This window comes from Mastigoproctus giganteus, chromosome 2 (assembly GCF_048544385.1).
Source record: "Mastigoproctus giganteus isolate SK-2022 chromosome 2, ASM4854438v1, whole genome shotgun sequence".
In the NCBI taxonomy this organism is placed as follows: Eukaryota; Metazoa; Arthropoda; class Arachnida; order Uropygi; family Thelyphonidae; genus Mastigoproctus; species Mastigoproctus giganteus.
The window spans coordinates 14,751,989-14,774,262 of NC_143576.1; the positions used below are offsets into that span (position 1 = coordinate 14,751,989).

The following is a 22,274-nucleotide window of genomic DNA, read 5'->3' on the forward strand; positions in this document are numbered from 1 at the left end:
ATCAAGTTGGTCAGGCAAGACTTCCCCTTAACAAAACCATGATGTGTCTGAGCTATAACTGAAGTCTTGTCTAAATGATCCTGCAGTGCTTCTTTAACCAGTGCCTCCATTAATTTTCCTGGAACAGAAGTTAAGCTCACAGGTCTATAATTACTTGTGTCAGCCTTTGATCCTCCTTTGTGAATTGGGGTCACATTTGCACATTTCCAGTCTATGGGTACCTCCCCTGAGTCCAAGGAAGCTCTCATAATTATGGCTAAGGGTTTGCTTACTTCCTTTGCTGCCTCCTTTAATATAACTGGATAGATCCCATCCACCCCGGGTGCCTTTCTTGTGTTTATCTTCAACAGTTTCTCCTCCACTTTACTCCCAGTTATTTCAAGATTCTGTAGCTTACTGCTAGAGTTGAATACACCTCTGGCATTCCCCTTGCTGAATAACTCCTCATGTGTGAATGTCGATGCAAAATATTCATTTAGTTTGTTAGCTACCTGAGCAGGATCATCAACAGTTGACCCATCAATATCAAGTGGACCAATCTGATTCATCCCCTTCCTTCTAGAGTTTACATAAGTAAAGAACTCTTTGCTGTTTTTCTTTGCATCCCTTGCCAAAGATTTCTCGTAATCTGCCTTTGCCTGCCTAACCTCCTTTGTAACTTGGTTGCATATCAACTTGTATCTATCATAGGCTTCTGTGTCATGTGTTAATTTGTAAGTATCCCATGCATTTTTCTTCTCTGCCATATGCCTCATTAGTTCATCTGACATCCATTTTGGCCTAAACCTTGAACAATATTTCTTAGTTGGTATGTAAAGCCTAGTAGCTTCCAAGATAAGTTCTTTGAATGCTTCCCATTTTGAATTTGCTGTTGGTAACATCATCAGTTGGTCCCACTGTATAGAATTTAAATACTGTCTCAGTCCATCGTAGTCGCCTTTACGGAAGCAATAACCCTTCCCTTTACCCCTAATGGTAGTTACCTCTTTGAGTAAGTCCCACTTCAGCACACTGTGATCACTGCCACCTAGTGGTTCATTTATCTGCAGATTCTTAATGCATGAAGAATCACTGCTGATAATCAAATCAAGAGTATTCCTCCCTCTAGTTGCCTCCCAAACATGCTGATGTAGAAAACAATCATCCATAAATCCACAAAAGCCCTGCTAGTGTGTGCGTAACCAGCCCCCAAATTCCAGTCAATATCTGGGAAATTAAAATCTCCCATTATAAGACTCTCTGATTTACTGGCCCACTATTTCCCTGTACAGTTCCTTATTATACTCATCAGAGTCATTAGGCCTATAGCACACTCCTACTCTCAATTTTGATCTCCCAATGCTTATGTCACACCAAACTGACTCAACACTGCACTGTCCAGCGATGTCGACTGGCTTCACTTCCTTGGTTTTTATGTGTTTCTTAACTAATAGCATAACCCCTCCCCCCTTCCTATCCTGTCTATCCTTTCTGTAGACGTTGTACTCTCCAATTTGCAGTTCTGCATCCCTTATATCTGTGTGACACCACGTCTATGATATCCCAACAATATCTGCCTTTGATGTTTTGAGCAATACCTCAAATTCATCAAATTTATTTACTAAACTCCTAGCATTGGTGTACACGCAAGTATACCTGCACCTGTTTCTATTCTTAGCTACCCTAACACAACACAACCCATGTGTTTACTTGTACCGCAATGGCTCCCAGCAGTCTCTGAAATACCATGCATCTTGTTTTTCAGGCTTCTGCTCATTCTAATAGAAGCAGTGCAAGAATCTCTTTCACCTCTGCCAGTGGCTACTGTCAATCTATTAGTCTTTGTCTCCCCCCAAGCTAGCAGTTTTCCGACCCACCTAACACTGCCTCGATAACATCAGCAAATATTCTTGCACCCTTTCTATTTAAGTGTATCCCATCCCTGTAGAAGCAATCTCTCCTGTTAACAAGTACAGTCCAGGCTGAAAAAAATTCTACCCCTTGAGCCTTGCACAATCTTTCCAGGGCCGAATTGATTGACAAGGCTCTCATCATATACTCCCTCCTATCGTGTCTGGGCAGAATTGGAGACACTTTCAAATTCAACCCTAATTCCCGGCTTTTTTTGAACAGTGACTTGTACTTGTTAAGCAATTCTGCCGGTCTCCTACTCTTGATATCGTTAGTGCCCACGTGTACAACTATATCACCTTTTGTGCCCTTAAAAGATGATATTCGCTCTACAATGTCATCAACCTTTACCCCTGGCAGACATACCCTAGGCCTTTTCCACCTATCTTTTTTACAAAGCATGTTCCCCGTTTCCCTGACAATAGAGTCACCAACAACTACTAGTTCCTTCGGGACCAGCGCATTCTGCCTTGGGGGTTGTCTCTGTGTCACGCGATGCCCAAGTGCAAGCTCTGGCGTTGATGTGGGCAGCTGAGAGCTTGATGGGGCCCTCAATTTAGTTTCTTCGAGGGCATCCACCCTGTCCTTCAAGCTCTCATATAGGCCCACAAGAACGCCGAGTTGTTGCCTGATATCGATACACTCCTTGCATCGCGCACACACAAAGACATCCCCCTAGCATCATGTCCCGTACCCGATTGCTCTGCAAACATCAAGCAAACAGTGCATTTTATAAGGCTGTGAGTCAGAGGACAACTGCCCCCCTCAGTTCTGCTCTGAGCCACAGCACTTCCATTAGCTTGAGCCTTTTGCTTTGCTGCTCTGGTCTGAGTCATGATTCTATTAATTTATTAATTAATTATAATTAATTATGTTATGTTATTAATTATGTTAAATATAATTAATTATATTACGTTTGTAATCTAAGTCGTTATATGTATTTATTTAAACGTACAATTTAACTGCTAATGAAGTTCAACTAACGCTATCTAGTACGGTATATAACTATCGTATCACAAAGGCGGGAAAATTACAAACGGTAGCGAGTTGAAACACGTGGAAACCTTTACCGATACTTTTATGCAATTACAAGGCCGAGTAAAGAATAAATACACCAAATTAATCAGAAAATCACAAAATAATGTTATACTACTAAATTTAAATCAAAAGTTTTAGAAAAACAATAATTTCAAATCAATAAATAAGAAAAATCCACTTTAGCGGCTTTGACGACCAAAACAGAAGCCTATGGGAGATATAAGCTAGTGTGTAATCAAATCACACAAAGGAGGTTAGGCAGGCAAAGGCAGATTACAAGAAATCTTTGGCAAATGATGCAAAGAAAACCAACAAAGAGTTCTTTACTTATATAAACTGTAGAAGGAAGGGGATGAATTATATTAGTCCACTTGATTTCGATGGTTGATGATCTGTTGATGAAACTGTTGATGATCGTGCTCAGATAGCTGATAATCAGAATGAGTATTTTGCATCTACATTTACACGTGAGGAGTTATTAAGGGAGGAAAATGCCAGAAGTTTATCAAACTGTAAGTGCTTAATTATTTTGTAATAACTAAGAGCAAAGTGGAGGAGAAATTGTTGAAGTTAAACATAAGAAAGGCACCTGGGGTGGATGGGATCTATCCAGTTATATTAAAGGAGGCAGCAAAGGAAGTAAGCAAACCCTTAGCCATAATTATGAGAGCTTCCTTGGACTAAGGGGGAAGTCCATATGGACTGAAGATGTGCAAATGTATCCCCAATTCAAAAAGGAGGATATATAGGTGACACGATAATTACAGACCAGTTAGTTCTGGGGAAAATAATAGAGTCACTAGTTAAAGATGCATTACAGAATCATCTAGACAAGACTGCAGTAATAATTCAGACACAGCATGGGTTTGTTAAGGGAAAGTGTTGTCTTAAAAATTTGATTGAATGCTATGATTTGGTTACAAAGGAAATGGATGCAAAATATAATTTTGATATATACAGTGGATTCCGGTTATTTGGGCCACCAGTTAATCGGGGCAGCCGGTTATTTGGGGCAAATCTTAAAAAACAGAACCCAATCGAGAAAATAGCCAGGGTTTAATTCACTTAATTGGGACAAAATTCCATATAATCAGTGCAGAAGACCACAGCACTGGAGATTACCCTATGGTAATCTGGAGATTGTCTCTGACTGAACCACGTGGTAAGGTCAGATTTCTGGAGGTCACAACCATAAAACAATAAAAACAATTAGCAGTCACCTGTTTATTGGGCTTTTCTGTTAGTGCAATCTATCATAAACGGATAGTAAACTCGATCTTATTGAATTTGCGATAATACCGACAGCTGGAATTCTGTGGGTTATTATGGTGAAATAACTTAGCTATCCATGGCAACCAATTTATTATCCTATTAAATTGGTTGCCATGGATAGCTAGGTTATTTCCATGAAATCTTCGATCATATAAAAAAATTAATTTTCAGAATCTTCTCTTCATTCCTATTTGTAAAGCTTCTTAACTTTTTACTCCGTTCTCACTTGCGCGTATCGTGTTACTTGCAATTTGTCTGTGCTGAGTTGTTTGTTATTGATTACTTAACTTTTTACATTTTAACCCCACCCACAAATGTCAGTGAACAGAAATGTCAACTAGTTAGCGTGTACATATTACAGTACATATTAATTATTCTGATTATCACGTATATTCTTCCGATTTTCGGGTATCATTTAATTTTTTAATTGGTAAGGTAATAAAGGGTAAATTTGTGCTTAATATATTTTTACTTTTATAGCCTGTGGATAATATTCCTCCTATTTTTGCTCATTAGAATCGCTGCTTGATAGAATTAAAATTGAATTCACAAACGTGATCACACTGACCGGCGCTTACTACACATTGTATAGCGAACGGTACTTTACTGTGGTGAGTCCATCGTAACGTCATTTGATTGTACAGTGAAACAATTATAAAGCGGGGGGTCCATTGTATTTTTAACTTCTTTTACGTGAAACTTCGGATAATTGGGGCAGCCGCTTAATCGGGCCAAAATGCACTAGTCCCGGTGTGTGTGTCCCGAATAACCGGAATCGACTGTACTTGGATTTCAGGAAAGCTTTTGACACTGTTGCACACGGAAGACAACTGTATAAATTGGAGCAGTATGGTATTAAGGGTAAATTGTTACAATGGATAAAAGGGTGGTTGAGTGGGAGAAGACAGAGTGGTAATCAATGGATGCTGCTTTTCTTGGACTAATATTATTAGTGGAGTTCCAAGGTTCAGTGTTCGGCCCGCTGTTGTTTTGTATATTTATCAATGATATTGATGACGGTATATCAGGTTCAATGTTAAAGTTTGTTCAGAATGATACAAAGGTTGGCAGGCTCATTAATGACAGTAATGGTAGTTGTAGAATAAATGTGTGGCAGTGTGCTACTACAACTGGATCTGGAAAAGTTGGGCAGATGGGCTGAGAAGTGGAAACTGAAGTTTAACATTGACAAATGCAAAGTACTGCATATGAGTAGAAGTAACTCCAGAGAAACGTACCAACTGTGTCGTACCACAATTAGGATGGCAGAAGATGAACAAGACCTGGGAGTAATTGTGCAGTCAGATATGAAGTTTTCTGAGTAATGCAGACAGGCAGCCAGAACACGTCATGAGGTATTGTCAATATATGCAGGAATTTTGCTAGTAGGAAAAAGGAGGTGATTATCCCTTTGTATAAGGCAATGGTCAGGCCATGCATTGAGTTCTGCATACAGGTCTAGAGGCCTCATTTCAGGAAGGATGTAGAGTTGCTCGAACGTGTACAGAGAAGGTTAACAAGTTTAGTGAGGGGAATGAAGATGTCCTCTTACCAAGAGAGGCTTAAGTTCTGCAAATTGCAGCAGCCGGAGACTAGGCACCTGCGAGGTGATCTGATTGTGGTGTATAAGGCCTTGAATGGGTTGAGCACTCTGAATTCTGATGGGATTCTTCCGCTTGCTCAGATTACAAACCTAAGGGAGCATAAATTCAATCGAGGAAAGACAGTTGTAGAATAAAAGTGTGGAAATTTCCCTTTAGCCAGCAGGTGGTTAATTGCTAGAATGAACTTCCAACTGCCCAACTTCAACATCTGTCATTGATGAAGTTGATAGCTTAAATAAATTCAAGGAGGAATGAATGTGTGAAATTGGGATTTTTTTTTGGCTGATGCTACATATGCTCATATGCTTGTTTGCTTGCATCACATGCCTCCATTACTATTAACCATCATCAGAATCATAAATTTTCATACTATTAAGAGATATGAGAGTATTGGAAGTACGAAAAACCGCCTAGAATTGTTAGAAAATGCTGGGGAAGATGATACTGTAAGGAAATGTCTCTCAAAGGAACAGACAGGGTATTCTTTTTTGTGTGCACTGTCACCTTATACAGCTACCTTGAAATGTTTTCAGAAATATGCCTAACCTAAACTAAAGAGAAATACATTTTTCCCACGATTTCATGGACCTCAATTTCCCTGGATTTCAGATTTTCCAGACAAAATTCTGGATAATCAAAATTCCACTATACCACATTTTCCAAACACTGACTGTAATTCATAGGATGTATGCCAGTTAGTGCGCACAGCTGCAGTATTGTTTTTGTCGCACCTGGCCCCGAGTGAGAGAACAGTGCACTTTGTATCAACATTTATCCCTTTGTTGGTATTATTTCAAATCATACTTGTGACCAGCAATGGCTTCAAAACAAACAAGTGTTAAGAGAAAGAATGTACATTTGAGTGTCAGTCAAAAGCTTGAGCTGATTAAAAAGCTTGAGAGTGTTGCCTCGGTGTCCAGTGTTTATGAGCAGTATGGAGTTAAAAAGCAAACTGTTTCTGATATTCGCAAGGCCAAAGCAAAGCTCAGCATTAAAGTATAATTTGAAGGTATGAGTTTCATGAGTGACAGAATGCACATGAAAGTAAGCAAAGATAGAGATCTAGAAGAGACTGTTTACAAATGGTATATGCAGGAGTGATCATGTGGAGTGAATGTTACTGGTGTTACCTTAGGCACGGCAACTGAGAAACTGGCTAAACAAATGGGCATTAACAATTTCAAAGCTAGTGATGGGTGGCTGTGGGGTTTTAGAAATCGGCATGGTATGTGTAACAGAAAAGAGCATGGTGAAGCTGCATCTGTTGTAACACATTCAGTCGAGCCTTTCAGACTCCACCTCAATTAAACGGATAAGGAAGGAGGGCCTGCTCTTATCCCAGATGTATAATGAAAACAAAACTGAGTTGTTCTGGCAGTCCCTACCAAAAATACGTAACTGACAGGCTAGAGGAAAGTGATATAGTTCCGAGCTACCAGATCTTCGCACCAGAGGAGATGGCTGATGAAGTAAGAGCAAGTGACATTGGGGGGGTGGGGGGGTGTCCAGTGATGAAGAAGAGGAAGAAATTATTAACAAGCCAAAAAGGACAGCAGTATGAGAGACACTTGATCTTGCCATTCAGTATTTTTTTCCCCCTCTTAGTTGGCGCATCGGTTTCTGTGGCCATATTGCACCTCCCAAGGTTTTTGCATTTTCAACTCTGATCCAAGCCCGAGGCGGGATTCGAACCCACAACCTTTGGGTTGCCAGGCAGGCATTTTACCCACCCAGCTAGCCCGGTCGGCGCCATTCAGTATGTCAGTCTCTCAGACAACAGTGAAATTCAGCCCCACCACCATTTATGCATGTTAAGAAAGCCGACCGGGCTAGCCGAGTGGGTAAAGTACCTGCCCGGCAACCCAAAGGTCGCGGGTTCAATTCCCGCCTCGGGCTTCGATCAAAGTACTGCAAAAACCTTGGGAGGTGCAATATGGCCACAGAAGCCGATGCGCCAACAACTACCAAACCAAAAAAAAAAAAAAAGTTAAGAAAGGCTGTTATAAGGGAGCTGTTATAACAGATGAAGCATGACGCATTCTTCAAACTTGTTGCTGCTCCAGCCCCATCTTGGTCCCAGCTTGCCTCATCACAAAACAGACCACTTTAGTGGAGCTAGGGAGCTCCACTGACACAGAATAAATTATTCTGAGACCCACTATACGATCACGGCACAACAAACTCAGTTCTATCTCCATCAAAGTAAGAGAAAATGGTTTTTGATTTTTGTTTTTCTTACATTATTTATTATTTTAGTATATTTATTTTTACATATTGTACTACTTACATTCATTATACGTAATGTATGTGCATTGTGTGTACACTACCTATTGTATTAATCATGTTTACTATGGATACCATACAGTTAGGTGATTAATAGAATGTTCTTAAAGTAAATGAATTAGACTAAATGGGGATGATAGCATAAAGGCTAAATTTTCGGTACTCACCTCAACTGATCTGCTCTGTTACATGATGTTAAGGTGGAATAGGATTAAACTATTTTAGAATATAGATTGAAAATTATTTTAAAAATAATAAATAAGGACTAAAATATTAAAAGATCTGTGGTCAACATTTGTCCAGGGAAGAAGACGTGCACCATCTCATTCCAGTTGTCATTTATGTGAAAATATTAACATAAAAGCTAGGTGAGGCCAATAGTCGTAACGAGAGACTTTTGTATAAATGTCTTCGGTTGGCAATGATGGGTAAAAGGAAAACTATGTATTTAAAGAGTCTTGATTTCCCTTGATGAATTTCGAAACACGTGGGAACCTCGCATGTGTCAGGTTCCAGACCGGTGAAAGATTTGTCGGGAATTTTGTATTCAAAATATTAAAATTAGTGTTATGGCGACACCATTCTATAACGAGTACCTCGTATTGAAACTGGATTTTAAATTAATAATAGGAACAGATGAATCTATTTGGGGGTTATTAGCAGAGGCATATGATGCAAAAAAGCAAGCTAATGCAGCATAAGTCAAATAAAAAAAAAAAAAAAAAAACACCTCCCATTTCATGACTCCATTTGTTCCAAATTCCTGTCCAGATCAGCCTTAAATTTATTTAGGCTATCGACTTCCACAACTGATGGAAGTCTGTTCGACCAATCAACTACCCGGTGGCTAAAGGCAAATTTCTGCACATTGATTCTACAACTGTCTTTCTTCAATTTCAATCTGTGACCCCCTCAGGTTCTTAATCTGAGCAAGAGGAAGAATCCCATCAACACTCAGCTTGCTCAACCCATTCAAGGCCTTATACACCTCAATCAGATCACCTCGCAGGTTCCTACTCTCCAGGCACTGCAATTTGCAGAACTTAAGCTTTTCTTGGTAAGAGCACCCCTTTGTTTCCCCTCACCAAACTTGTTGCCTTTCTTTGTACTCATTCTAGCAACTTTACATCTTTCCTAAAATGAGGCCTCCTGACCTGTACACAGTACTGTAGGTGTGGCCTGACCATTGCCTTGTATAATGGGATAACCACCTCCCTGTCCCTGCTAGCAAAATTCCTATATATCATTGACAAGACTCCATGACCAGCCCCAGCAGCCCCTCTGCATTGCTCAGCAAACTTCATATTTGACTTCACAATTATCCCCAGGTCTTTTCCACTTTCCACTTTCCTGAGTGTAGTACCACACAGTTGGTACACTTCTCTTTGGTTATTGCTACCCATATGAAGTACTTTGCATTTGTCAATGTTAAATTTCAGTTGCCACTTTTCAGCCAATTTGCCCAACTTATCTAGATCCAGTTGGAGTAGCATACTCTCTTTACTGTCGTTAACAACCCTGCCAACCTTTGTATCATCTGCAAACTTGGACATTCAACCTGATATACCTTCATCAATATCATTGATAAATATACAAAACAACAATGGGCCCAACATCAAACTCTGAGGAACTCTACTAATAACATTTGTCCATGAAGAGCAATGTCCATTGATTACCACTCTTGGTCGATGTTTATTTGGTTGAGTGAGTAATCAATGTCCATTGATTACCCACTCAACCATCCCTTTATCCATTGTAGCAACTTAGCCTTACTGCCATACCTCTCCAATTTGTACAGCAGTCTTCCATGTGCAACAGTATCAAAAGCTTTCCTGGAATCCAAGTACAGTGGATTCTGGTTATTTGGGCCACCGGTTAATCGGGACAGCCGTTTATTTGGGGAAATCTTAAAAAACAGAAACCAATCGAGAAAATAGCCGGGTTTGCTTCGCTTAATTGGGACAGCATATCGTTTAATCGGGGCAGGAGACCGCAGCACTGGAGATTATCCTACGATTGTCTCCGACGGTACCATGTGGTTTGGTCAAAATTCTGGAGGTCACAACCATAAAACAATAAAAACAATTAGCAGTCACCTGTTTATTGGGCTTTTCTGTTAGTGAAATCTATCATAAATGGACAGTAAACTCGATCTTACTGAATCTGCGATAATACCAACAGATGAAATTCTGTGGGTTATTATGGTGAAATGTGTTTACACTTCCATGAAATCTTTAATCATATAAAAAAATTAATTTTCAGATCTTCTCTTCATTCTTATTTTTAAAACTTTGTAACTTGTTTCTCCATTCTCACTTGCGCGTATCGTGTTACTTGCAATTTGTGTGTGCCGTGTTCTTTGTTATTGATTGCTTATCTTTTTACTGTTTTAAATTTTAACCCCCACCCACAAATGTCAGTGAACAGAAATGTCAACTAGTTCATATGTACATATTACAGTACGTATTAATTATTCCGATTATCACATATATTTTTCCGATTTTCATGTATCATTTAATTTTTTAATTGGTAAGGTAATAAAGGGTAAATTTGTGCTTAATATACCTTTGCTTTTATAGCTTGTGAATAATATTCCTCCTATTTTCGCTAATTAGAATCACTGATAGAATTAAAATTCAATTCACAAACATGATCACAATGACTGGCGCTTACTGCACATCGTATATTGTATGGTACTTTACTATGTTGAGTTCATCGTAACGTAATTTGATTGTACAGAGTACATTGTATTTTTAACTATTTACGTGAAACTTCAGATAATTGGGGCAGCCGCTTAATTGGGCCGAAATGCACTAGTCCCGATGTGTCCCAAATAACCAGAATGGACTGTATATGATATCAAAATTATTTTTGGCATTCAGTTCCTTTGTGACCACATCATAGTAGCCAATCAAATTGGTCAGACAAGACCTCCCTTTAACAAACCCATGCTGTGTCTTAACTATTACTGCAGTCTTGTCTAAATGATCCTGCAATGCTTCTTTAACCAGTGATTCCATTATTTCCCCTGAAACACAAGTTAAATTAAAAGGTCTATAGTTACCTGTGTCACCTTTTGAACCCCCTTTGTGAATTGGTGATACATTTGCACACCTACAGTCCATGGGGACCTCCACTGAGTCCAAGGAAGCTCTCATAATTATGGCTAAGGGTTTGCTAACTTCTTTTGCTGCCTCCTTTAATATAACTGGATAGATCCCGCCAACCCGAGGTGCCTTTTTTATGTTTAACTTCAACAATTTCTCCTTCGCTTTGCCCTCAGTTATTACAAAATCACTTTGCTCTCAATTATTACAAACTCTAACAGGGAGTTTATCAAACTCCCTGTTAGAGTTTGATTAACTTCTGGCACTCCCCTAATTGAATAACTCTTCATGTGTGAATGTAGATGCAAAATACTTATTCAGTTTATCAGCTTCCTGAGCATGATCATCAATAGTCAACCCATTTATGTTAAGTGGTACAATGTGATTCATCAATTTCCTTCTAGAGTTTACATAAGTAAAGAATTCTTTTCAGTTTTTCTTTGCATTCTTTGCCAAGGTTTTCTCATAATCTTCCTTCGCCTGCCTAAACTCCTTTGTGACTTGATTATAGACTAGTTTATATCTACCATAAGCTTTTGTGTCACCTGATAATTTATATGCATCCCATACATTTTTCTTCTCTGCCACGAGCCTCATTAGTTCACGTGACATCCATATAGGCCTAAACCTTAAACAATATTTCTTAGTTGGAATAAAAAGCCTAGTAGCCTCCAAAATTAAGTCCTGAAGGCTTCCCATTTAGAATTCAACATTGGTAGCATCATTAGTTGATCCCACTCTACAGAATTTAAAAACTGTCTGCGACTCCTGTAGTCACCTTTATGAAACACAAGCCCTTCCCTTTAGCCTTGATGGTAGTTATAGCAAGTAATTCCCACATCAGTACATTGTGATCACTGTCACCCAGCGGTTCCTTTATCTGCAAATTCTTAATGCATGATTAATCACTGCTGATAATCAGATCGAGTATCACTCCCTCTGGTTGCCTGTCGAACATGTTGCTGTAGACAACAGTCATCCAACAAATCCACAAAAGTCTTGCTAGTGTGCGAGGGACCAATCCAAAAGTTCCAGTCAATATCTGGAAAGTTAAAATCCCCATTATAAGACATTCTGATTTACTGGCCCACTCTATTTCTCTGCAGAATTGCTCATTATACTCATCAGATTCATTAGGCCTATAACACACACCCACTCTCATTTTTTTCTTTCTCAGTGCTTATGTCACACCAAACAGACTGAACATTGCATTGTCCACCAACATAAATTGGATGCACTTCCTTAATATGTGTTTCTTCACTAATAGCATAACCCGTCTTCCTTTCCTGTCCTGTCTATCCTTTCTGAAAACATACTCCCCAAATTCCAATTCTGCACTGCTTATGTCTGTGTGACACCAAATCTCTGATATCCCAACAATATCTGCTTTGATTTCTTGACTAGCACTTCGAGCTCATCAAATTTATTAACTATACTCCTAGCATTGGTGTACATGCAAGTATACATGCACCTGTTTCTACTCTTAGTTACCCTAATACAGCCCATGTATTTATCTGTTCCACTATAACTCCCAGCAGTCCTCCATAGCCTTGCTTTCCAGGCTGCTGCTCATTCTAATAGAAACAGTGCAAGAATCACTTTTGCCTATGTCTGCGGCCACTGTTATGGTTATGGAAGTGAACGTGTTTTTTATTATTATTAGTTATATGGTGTAAGGAAGCCTGAGGCTAATACCGCACCAGCCAAAACAAAAAAAAAATTTTTTCAATATCTCCCGAGAGAGAGAGTCAGAAGTAGAGGGAATAACCAAGAAAGAGAAGAATGATTATATCCAGCTCAGGACCCTGGGTGTGCCAAGCCCATACTCACCAGATGCGAGCCCCTGGGGTTATTTTTTTGAATGAGTTCGGTGCTGGCATGATCGGTTTTGAAACTGTTAAAATGGTAATAAGCACGTGTGTTGGAGGTTTTTATTGTACCGCATAGCATGCGTTGCATCCTGGTTGACACTTAATTAAATAATTAAGTGTCAATCAGGATGCAACAATAAATGACATTATTGATGTTGCATATAGGGTAACTGTGTGTGTTTCTTTGTAAGTATTGAACATAGACTAATTTATTATGCAAAGAAAAACTTTAAGCTTATATTAGTGTTGGCAAATACTTTACGAAGTTGCCAAGCAAGTCTACAATGGTAAGGGAGGAAAATGCGTGTATTTTGTTCATTATCCCGGTTGGTATTTTGGTTGTGTGGATTGTGAATTCTGAATTTGGAAACAGAAATTATGTGATGAAGTAGTCGTAAGGGATATTGTCTAGCAGTAAACTTCTTTGTAAGATTTGAAGTTCTATGACTAACACATAAACACCACAACAATTTCTGTAGAATATACATTAGCCTCCTTTGATATTTTTTCCCTATACACTAATGCATGATTAGATTTTACATTACAACCCTTATGAGAACTCCAAACAGCATACGATAATTTAATTAAACATACTTCCCTAAGTATAAACAGCATTATGGAACTTACCTCGACCCTACTTGATGCCAGATATTTCCAGTTTCAGGACCAAGTATTCGAACAAATATTTGGTCTCCCTATGGGACTAGGAATTTCAGCCCCCTTATCAGAAATCTATTTAGCTACTATCAAGAGCCAAGTACTTCAAACGTTTCCCACAGGTATTAAGCTCTACATGCATTATACTCATCATATTGTTAATGATGATGTATTGTTAATCGGAGACAATCCTTCCATTGACAATCTCTTTATCAAGTCCAATACCATACATGATAGACTAAAATACACCCTCCAAATAGAAAAAGACAATAAAATCAACTTCCTTAAATTTACAACATATAAAACAAGTATAAAATTAGGAAGAACAAAAATTTATAGAAAAGATAAGAACACAGGTAAATACCTACATACCTACATTTCCAATCACACCATCCACTTAGTATAAAAAAATTCATCCTGTACAATCAGATTCACAACGCCATAAAATACAGTTCTTCATATGATGATTTAGTCACAGAACTTCAATATCTTACAAAGAAGTTTACTGCTAGATAATATCCCTTACGACTAATTCATCACATAATTTCTATTGCTGAATACAAAATTAAGAATCCGCACAACCAAAACACCAACATCGTCCTCACTTACCATTGTAGACTTGCTTGGCAACTTCGTAAAGTATTTGCCAACACCGATATAACCTTAACATTTTCGTCGTATAATAAATTAAGGTCTATGTTCAATACTTACAAAGAAACACACACAGTTACCCTATATGTGACATCACTAACGTCATTTATTTAATTAAGTGTCAATCAGGATGCAACCTGCTATATCGGAAGCACCACTGCAAAATACTTTACGGTTTTTATGGTACAATAAAAACCTCCAACACACATGCACTTATTACCATTTTAATAGTTTCAAAACTGATCATGCCATCACCGAACTCGCTCAACGCGTTCACTTCCATAACCATAACCCTCAAATTGATTCAGCTGTTCCTATTATTAATTTAAAATCCAGTTACAAAACTTTTCAATACAAGGCACGCATTATAGAATGGTGTCGCCATAACACTAATTTTAATGTTTTGAATACAAAACTCCCGACAAATCTTTCACCGGTCTGGAACCTGACACACATGGGAACCTCACGTGTTTCGAAATGCATCAAGGGAAATCAGGACTCTTTAAATACATAGTTTTCCTTTTACCCGTTATTGCCAACCGAAGACATTTATACGAAAGTCTCTTGTTACGACTATTGGCCTCACCTAGCTTTCACGTTAATATTTTCACGTAAATGACAACCTGGAATAAGATGGTGCACTTCTTCCCTGGGCAAATCTTAACCACAGATCTTTTAATATTTTTGTCCTTATTTATTATTTTTAATCTATATTCTAAATTACTTTTAATCCTATTCCACATTAAATATAACTGAGGTGAGTACTGACAATTAAGCCTTTAGGGTACTATACAGTTGTTTCGTTAAATATTCAGGGGCTCATATCTGGTAAGTATGGGCTTGGCACACCCAGGGTCCTGAGCTGGATATCATCATTCTTCTCTTTCTTGGTGATTCCCTTCTACTTCTGACTTTCTCTCTCTCTCTCTCTCTCTCTCTCAGGGTAACTCAGAATTCTTTTTTTGGCTAGTGCAGCACAACCCTCGGGCTTCCTTGCACCATATGGCTAATAATAGTAATAGTATTATTCATTCGGAAAATTCAGACTCCTGGGTTTTTCGGACAACCCTTCCCCTTATTAGTGCATGAAATCGAAGGTCAATCGAGAAGAAAATTTCATAAGAAAAATTCCACAACAAATGGTTAGGCAACTATGTACCCATTTAGAGGTCCACCAAGGCCTGCAGGTTTTTTTTTAACATCGTTATTTAAAAGAAAAAGATACACAGCTGGTCATAAATCTATATCTTTAGAGGTTTAGAAAACATTCTCCCCAATGAATTTTATAAAATTAATCCCCAATGACAAGAGATTGTCAATATGTGAAGAAAAGAAATTTTAAAAAATAATCTTGGAAAACATTTGTTGAAATGCAGTTTTGATTTGTTCTTGTGTAATCAATATGTAAACCAATCTTCTCCTTTCTCTTGAAATATTGACAGGGTGTCATAAGTTTTCTCTAGAAATACTTATGACACCCTTTATCTTCATCATCTTCAATTTAAGAAGAATTTTAATTATAAAAAAAAAAAAAAAAAAAATTAATAATGTTAAGTAAACTATATCAAGCATTACAAACCTTCAGTCGTAGTAAAAGAGAAAAAAGAAGTCTACGAGGCCTTAAGGGACTTTTTTCTTCTTCTCCCCATAGAGGTACAGGTTTATCACTGCCAGACATTTTCTGAACAACTTCATTGAGCTCCTAAGATAAAAAAACAATACTGAAATAGTTTTATTGTTACAAAATACATTACAATGATATTCTCATTATATTAAATTATTAAGAATCACAGGACCAAAAACAAATGAAACGAATTACAAATTTGTTTTTTGATACTACACTCTAGTACTATTTCCAAAAAGATTTTAGAAAGCTTCAGTGAAAAGATAATATAAGGTGTTTCATTAATCCTGAATAATCAGCACAGGAAATGATTCCTTGGTCAAAAATAAATGAATAACATTTTGAACATTTTTTTTTTTTTTTTTTTTGTATCTAACTTATTTAACAAGATATCTGCAATTAAAGATTGATGATATCACTTCTGGGATGAGTGGTTTGCATTAAAAAGGTAGTCTGAAAGCATGTGATTTCCATGCAAATCATACATGCACAGATAAGACACAATATGCAAATCATATTCTTGACAGTTGCAACATATCAGCTCTTGAAAATTTCAAAGGGAGCTTTTCCAACTTGTGAATTAAGAGGATAAGTGAATCATGGAGATGATCCTTATAGACAAAATACTCATTTAACAAATACTGCAGCACATACCTCAACGAAGTGTGCATGGCTCCACTAACACATATATGCAACAAACCAAAGTGAATGGCATCCTTATGCCAACATCATAATGCTACATCATGCCCCAATAATCATTGTGCCTATATTTGGTGCAGAGCTAAGCCATGTTTGAAATGATGAATGCCTGATGAAGAAGCAGAGGCATCTGATTTGATGTCTAATAAGTACATACAAACTGGATGGTTAAGAATGAACTATGTGCCTGTATCACTTTTGTAGTGTTTTAGATCTTGCTTATGAACTGCTGGTTATGAACATTGTATATCCTACTGTAAGTGAGCGAATTCTGCAACAATAGACAGTTTTGCAAGTGAATCCTGTAAAGTGATAACACATGCTTCACAGGAGAGGGAATTTCAAGCTGTCATAATACAGTGTGTCTCAAAAAGATGTATACATACTGATGGTCAATGAATTCCATGTTTATTTATTTCACTCTAATCTAATAATTAAGTTGCATAGTATATACAAGATATACACCCTTTGAAAATTCATAAATCAATAACCTTTTGTTTTTCTATTTTTTTTTTTTCCTTCAGTTAATAGTTTGTGCCTAAAATGTAGACCCAACAACTTACATTTGAGCAATAAATTTCTGCAATAAATCAGCATAAATTTGTGCTGAAGTGGTACTGAAATATGAAAATGTAGCTGAAGTCAAAAGACAGTGGAGACATGAAATTGCAACAGAAATTCCAAGAGACCATTTTACATACTCAAAATAAATTTGAAGCCAATGGTATTGTAAAAGATGCAAAAAAAAAAAAAAATATATACATATATACATATACATATATATACATATATATATACACATATACATATATATACATATATATATACACATATACATATATATACATATATATATACACATATACATATATATACATATATATATACACATATACATATATATACATATATATATACACATATACATATATATACATATATATATACACATATACATATATATACACATATACATATATATACATATATATACACACATATATATATACACACATATATATACACACATATATATATATACACACATATATATATATACATATACATATATACATATACATATATATACATATATATATATATACATATAAATACTGTTTTTCCTGTTTTTCCTTTTTTTCCACTTCTTCGTTTTCATATTTCATATATATATATATATACACATGCAGAAAACGTCAGATATCGACAAAACCTTAAACATCACCCTCGGTCTTATAACAATTTGCACAATCACAAGAAAATTCATAAGGCAATGTGCTTGTGAAACAGGAATCAGCAAGGGAAGCATAAATCAAATTTTAAAAAATGCAAGGTAGAAATGTTATGTTTCAAGATTAGCACATGACTTGAACGAAGATGATTCCAATTGCTGAATTGAGTTTTGTGAGTGGTTTCAGACAAAAGTAGCAAATGGGGCACAGTTTGTTAACTTTTCTGTTTGGTCTGATGAAGCTACATTCAAGTTAAATGGCACAATCAATCACCACACTGCACATACTTGTCTACTGATAATGTACATGTTTGTGTCGAACATCAAGTAAATTTAGCATACAAGAAGCTTTGTGCAGGAATTTTTACAGATCCAGAAATGGAATTTTTTTTTTAACTTTTGCTGTTTTATTGACTTAAATTGGTATAGTAACTTATTTTATAGAGTAGCTTTATATTCCTAGTTACGATACTTAGTTTAATTTTTAACTTTGATAGAGATTTTGTAAGTTATTACTTAGTATCAGTAACAGTATCCAATCCATGTGCTTTACAAGTTTTGCAGCTCTGGCGAAATCAGTTTTTAGCTATATTCAGCCACTTAATTAACTTAATTGTTATATTAAATTATTTTCTATAAGCAGCTTATAGACCTAGTCAAGAATTGGTTTATTCTGAATTTAGATAGCGAGATTTTGGAAATTAATTAATGCTTAGTGTCCGTGGATATACCGTTCGTAAATTGCAGTCATTGTTACATAATACGTTATATCCCATACTAGATAGCGCTAACTTAGAATAGTATATAGTATTATCGATTAATCAGAAAAATTTATTAATCTTGTTTTGTACTTTTTTAACTAAATGAAGACTTAGATTTTAAAAACGTAACATTATCAATTAATACATAACCTGATACGGAAGCTATATAACGAAACGCAGAGATAATACTCTATACTGAAAAAAAAAAAAAAAAAAAAAAAAACCACATAGATAGTGTTATAACTGCATTGGGATATAAGGTTTTTTTTTTTTTTTTTTTTTTTTATCCTTGCCTTTTCCCATTATATATGGGGTCAGCGTTTTTTATTGTTTTGGCAAGCAATTTTTACGGCCGGATGCCCTTCCTGATGCCAACCCTCACCCTTTATCCGGGCTGGGAATATGCGGTGGTCATTCCCTGACCTGCTGCATCCTCCGTATTTGGTGGGTACGGGCTCGAACCCCCGGTCTAATCAAGAAGCGTGTGCTATGCACTACTGCTCCTGCCCACCTGGCTACGGAGGCGCCGTTTGGGATATAGGTTTAGGGTTATAATTTTATACTGAAATTCAATTTCATTGAAATTAAATCTAAATCATGACTCATTAGCATTAGTAGAGGCATAGGATGCAAGAAAGCAAGCTTATGCAGCATCAGCCAAAAAAAAAAAAAAAAAAACCAGCTCCCATTTCACCCCTCCACAACAAAGGATGGAAATCTGTTCCACCAACCAACTACCCACTGGCAAAAGGCAAACTTCCGCACATCTATCCTACATCTGTCTTTCCTCAATTTAAATTTATGCCCTCTCAGGTGATTATTCTGAGCAAGAGGAAGAATCCCATCAGCATTGAGCATGCTCAAACCATTCAAGGCTTTATACAGCTCTATCAGATCATCTTGCCAGTGCCTAGTCTCCAGATACTGTAATTTGCAAAACATAAGCCTTTCTTTGTAAGAGCAACCCTTTGTTCCATTCACTAATCTTGTTGCCCTTCTTTGTATTCATTACAGCAGCTCTACAACCTTCTTGAAATGAGGCCTCCTCATTTCATGTGGCCTGACCATTGCCTTATACAAGGGAATAATCACCTCCTTATCCCTGCTAGAAAAATTCCTGTATATCATTGACAAGACACCATGAGCTACTCTTGCAGCCCGTCTGCACTGCTCAGAGAACTTCATATCTGCCTGCACAATTACTCCTAGGTCCTTTTCATTCTCTACCAATGTCATTGTAGTACCACAGAGTTGATACGTTGCTCTGGGGTTGCTGTTTCCCATGTGAAGCACTCTACATTTGTCAATGTTAAACTTCATTTGCCACCTCTCAGCCCATCTGTTCAATCTTTCAAGATCCTGTTGCAGCAGCATGGCATCAGTAGTGTCCTTAACAACGTAGTGTCCTTAACACAAGTAGTGTCCTTGTGTTGGTCAAAACATCAGAGGCTGATACTGTTGGGATATCAGAGATGTGTTGTCGCACAGATATAAGGAATGCAGAACTGGAATTTTGGAGTACAATATGTACAGAAAGGAAAGACAGGATAGGAAGGGAGGTGGGGTTATGCTATTAGCTAAGAAAGACATAAAATCCAAGGAGGTACAGCCAGCCAACATTGCTGGACAGTGCAGTCGAGTCAGTGTGGTGAGACATAAGCACTGGGAAATCAAAATTGAGAGTAGGAGTGTGTTATAGGCCTAATGACTCTGATGATTATAATAAAAAACTGTAAACAGGGAAATAGAGTGGGCCAGTAAATCAGAGAGCCTTATAATGGGGTATTTTAATTTCCCAGATATTGACTGGAATTTGTGGGTTGGTCACTCACACAACTAGCAAGGCTTTTGTGGATTTTTTGGATGATTGTTTTCTATATCAGCATGTTCTGGAGACAACTTGAGGGAGTAATACTCTTGATCTGATTATCAATAGTGATTCTCATGCATTAAGAATCTGCAGATAAAGGAACCACTAGGTACCAATGACCACAGTGTGCTGAAGTGAGATTTACTCAAAGAGCTAAATACCATAAAAGGTAAAGGGAATGGTTTCTGCTTTCATAAAGGTGATTACAGAGGTCTAAAACAGTACTTAATTTCTATACAGTGGGACCAACTGATGATGTTACCAACAGCAGATTCAAAATGGAAAGCATTCAAAGAATTAATCTTGGAAGTTACTAGGCTTTACATACCATCTAAGAAATACTGTTCAAGGTTTAGGCCTAAATGGATATCATATGAACTAATGGGACATGTGTCACAGAAGAAAAATGCATGGGATACATATAAATTAATGAGTGATATGGAAGTCTACAACAGATATAAGCTGGTCTGTAACCAAGTCACAAAGCAGCTTAGACAAGCAAAGGCAGATTATGAGAAATCTTTAGCAAAGGATGCAAAGAAAAACAGCAAAGAGTTCTTTACTTATGTAAACTCTAGAAGGAAGGGGATGAATCAGATTGGTCCACTTGATATCAGTGGTTCAACTGTTGATGATCCTGCTCAGGTAGCTAACAAACTAAATGAATACTTTGCATCTACATTCACACATGAGGAGTTATTCATGTAGGGGAATCCCGGAGGTGAACTAAACTTTGGCAGTGAGCTAGATGATTTTGTAACAACTGAGAGGAAAGTGGAGGAGAAATCGTTGAAGATAAACATAAGAAAGGCACCTGGGGTGGATGAGATTTATCCAGTTATATTAAAGAAGGCAGCAAAGGAAGTAAGCAAACCCTTAGCCATAATTATGAGAGCAACCTTGGAAACAGGGTAGGTACCTGTGGACTGGAGATATGCAAATGTGATCCCCATTCAGAAAGGAGGATCAAAGGGCATCAAGTAATTATAGACCTGTTAGTTTAACTTCTGTTCCAGGAAAATTAATGGAGGCACTGGTTAAAGAAGCACTGCAGGATCATCTAGACAAAACTTCAGTTATAACTCAGGACACAGCATGGATTTGTTAAGGGGAATTCTTGTCTGACCAATTTGATTGCATACTATGATGTGGTCACAAAGTAGCTGGATGCAGGGAATAACTTTGATTTCATATATTTGGATCTTAGAAAGGCTTTTGATACTGTTGCACATGGAAGACTGCTGCATAAATTTGAGTGATGTAGCATTGGAGGCAAATTGCTGCTATGGATAAAGGGATGGTTGAGTGAGAGAAGACAGAGAGTGATAATCAATGGATGCTGATTTTTGTGTACTAATGATATTAGTGAAGCCCCTCAGGGTTCAGTGTTGGGTCCATTGTTGTTTTCTGTATTTATAAATGATATTGATGATGGTATATCAGGTTTAATGTCCAAGTTTGCAGATGATATGAAGGTTGGCAGAGTTGTTAATGACAGTAATGACAGCATGCTGCTGCAACCGGAGCTAGAAAAGTTGAGCAGATGGGCTGAGAGGTGGCAAATGAAGTTTAACATTGACAAATGTAAAGTACTACATATGGGAAGCAGTAACCCCAGAGTAAAGTATCAACTCTGTGGTACTACACTGACAGAGGTAGAGAATGAAAAAGACCTGGTGGTAATTGTTTTTATCCCCTTGTATAAAGAGATTGTCA

At 37.3% G+C, this 22,274-nt stretch overlaps 1 protein-coding gene across 1 annotated transcript in view; it reads right to left on the reverse strand.

The window, feature by feature from the left end:
• tweek (transmembrane protein KIAA1109 homolog tweek) overlaps window positions 1-22,274 on the reverse strand; it is an 806,203-nt gene that overhangs the window by 405,249 nt on the left and 378,680 nt on the right. Inside the window, 1 exon segment of the mRNA XM_090388226.1 lies at window positions 15,953-16,075. Within this exon segment, the coding sequence (XP_090244352.1) occupies window positions 15,953-16,075 (123 nt within the window).